The sequence below is a fragment of the Montipora foliosa genome, chromosome 7, assembly GCF_036669935.1.
Source record: "Montipora foliosa isolate CH-2021 chromosome 7, ASM3666993v2, whole genome shotgun sequence".
Classification (NCBI taxonomy): Eukaryota; Metazoa; Cnidaria; class Anthozoa; order Scleractinia; family Acroporidae; genus Montipora; species Montipora foliosa.
Window position 1 is genome coordinate 17,341,268 of NC_090875.1, and position 2,500 is coordinate 17,343,767.

General features: G+C 39.0%; 1 protein-coding gene across 1 annotated transcript in view; it reads left to right on the top strand.

Moving 5' to 3' along the window:
- The window catches only part of LOC138010926 (leukotriene A-4 hydrolase-like), a 28,420-nt gene that overhangs the window by 11,775 nt on the left and 14,145 nt on the right, over nt 1–2,500 (top strand). Inside the window, exon 12 of the mRNA XM_068857933.1 lies at nt 1,512–1,537. Within this exon, the coding sequence (XP_068714034.1) occupies nt 1,512–1,537 (26 nt within the window). The remainder of the gene's footprint in view (nt 1–1,511; nt 1,538–2,500) is intronic.

The following is a 2,500-nucleotide window of genomic DNA, read 5'->3' on the forward strand; positions in this document are numbered from 1 at the left end:
TGCCAGGTGATTTGCCATAAACTTTAAAAGCGCAAGATTACCCAAACGCAATTTGTGTCCATCCATGCTTCTGTTTCCTTTTTTCTGTATTTCTTTTATGTTGTTCAAGAGCTTTGAGTATATAATCACAATGTTTCATTCTACCTTTTGGGCATTTTGTTTGTCATGAAATTTGCATCATTTTCTGTGACATAGCCCCTTTAAGTCCGTTAGCCCTGATAGAGATATTTCTTAATCTTATCCATCCATCTCTGTTTCGGCCTCCTCTTCCTCTCTCTCATTCTACTTCAATTTCCATCACTCTTTGTATCATACAACTCTCATCTTTCCTAATGACATGGCCACTGACAATCAGCCATGACAATCTTCTCTCCTGCATCGATATCCTGTCTTCTTTGATATGACCTTTACTGTTACTCCGATTCCTTTATACCGGATGTTATCCCCACACATCTTTCTTAAAGTGCCCCTGTGATAAAAAAAACCACTTCCTTTTTTCCTTCAGATTTTGAAACTGTGTTTGCTTAAACACCTGACTGGCAAAATGTTGAGCTTTGATTTTTATCCAAAGGCCGTTTACTTTGAGTGTAAGTTTTGGATTTCACGGTCCGCCATTACTCACGTTTAAAACTGACCGATTGGACCTCAGACGGTTGGATCCAGGGAAAAGTGACGTCAGAGGCTCACTAGCTTAAAATTTCAGAGTGTGAACGCAGCTTATTATATATGCAAAGCGTGTGTTTAAAAGTCTGAAAGCCCAAAACCCCCGTGCTGCATATTAATTCTGCGGCGTACACACGTATTGCATTCTTAAACTAGTGAGCCTTTGACGTCATTTTCTCCTCAATCCAGCTCTCTCAAGAACATAATGTTAGTATTGGCGGACCATTAAATTGGAAAATTACAGTTAAAATAAAGAGGTGTCTTTTCGAAATCAAGGCTTAACACGTGGGTCACTTATAGTGTTTTGTTAACATAGTTTTGAAATCCAAAGAAAAATATGAATTGATTTTTTTATCACAGGCCGGGGGGCACTTTAAGCATTTTTGTCAGTTTCACTTCTAGTCTCTTCTCGTGAACCTTCTTGATTGCACTAAAAGTTTTGTAATTAATTAATTAATTAACTAATAGGCCATTTTTCGAGCTCATGTCTGCCTCCTCTTCAAAGCGAGTCTAATTGCGAAGTTTTTGTGATGACAATTACTTCTACTTTACATATGAATGAAAACTAATTTTCATAAGAAAGACTTCGCACTTAGACTCGCTTTGAAAAGGAGACCGACATGAACTCGGAAAAGGCCTATTAATCGTATGCTTAAAAAAGTTGCACTCCAAGTTAGCTCGCATTTGTATTAATCCTTTCAGGTCCAAATCTCGATTTAAGTCTAGTTGATGAGGTACCACTACTGGTTAAGAACTTAGAGGTTGATGATTTTTATGTTGAATTTGTTGCAATTTTACACAGTCCTGGTCGGTTGTTTATAATTTCGTTTGATGCTCTATATTATTAGGGGGATGGAAAACATTGAAAGATGCGGTAAGTTAAATTTGAAGTTCATATTCCGGTCCACAGTTTTTTGGCCTTCGGTCTTTGTTGCAGAATCGCCATGGGTTAATAACATGTAGGTAGCAATGTCGGATCGTTGGTTGAAGGTTGAGCTTGTCAGCTGGCATCATTGTAAATTAACAGGCATCTTGCCAGACTATAGCTGCTGTAGAATATGTTAGGGGTTCCAAATTGCCGGGCCGAGTGTTCTCCCCTCTTCAACAAGTAAGACTTTAACCCATTGGTCATAAAGTCTATGTAGCAAGACTCACCGAAAGTATTACGACTATTAAAATTTGCATAGTCATTAAATTTTTATAAAAGAGAGCTAGAGAGGCACTGTAAGACCAAGGAAAACCACTTAGAGTGCAAGAAACGCGAGTGGAGTCCTTAACCTGTCGCTGCTGATTTGAATTATCTGTACCAAGTATGGAAGAATTTGTGCATCCTAAGCTTGGAATGGACTAGTTAAACACTGGAGGGTTTTCAAGTAGTCATAGAGGACAGTCTCACCTGTTATTGGATTCTTCGTGATTGTGGAAATGTTCATGAGTCTGACCACCCTGTGTGTGTAACAATAATTAAGGTCTAATAGACCTTATTCATAAATGGAGGTCAATTTATGATTCTTTTGTCCAAGTGCAAATTAGCCTACAAAGCCTCGATACCATACAGTGAATTGAAAACTAAAATGAGGCTTGGTAGGCTAATTTGCACTTGGACAAAAGAATTATAAATGTGACCGCCATTTATGAATACGGTCTATGACCCTGTCACGTCACATATGCACGCTTGGTATTACATGCCCATCATGCATTGGTGACGGTGGCTAAGATTGTTTGTTCACGAGGACAGTTTTTTCCAGCAGAGCTGTGAAAATGCTGCAAAATAAGGAGTATATTCCGACGTGTGGACGACGGTGGCCTCATGGTTAGAGTGCTCGACTCCGGATCG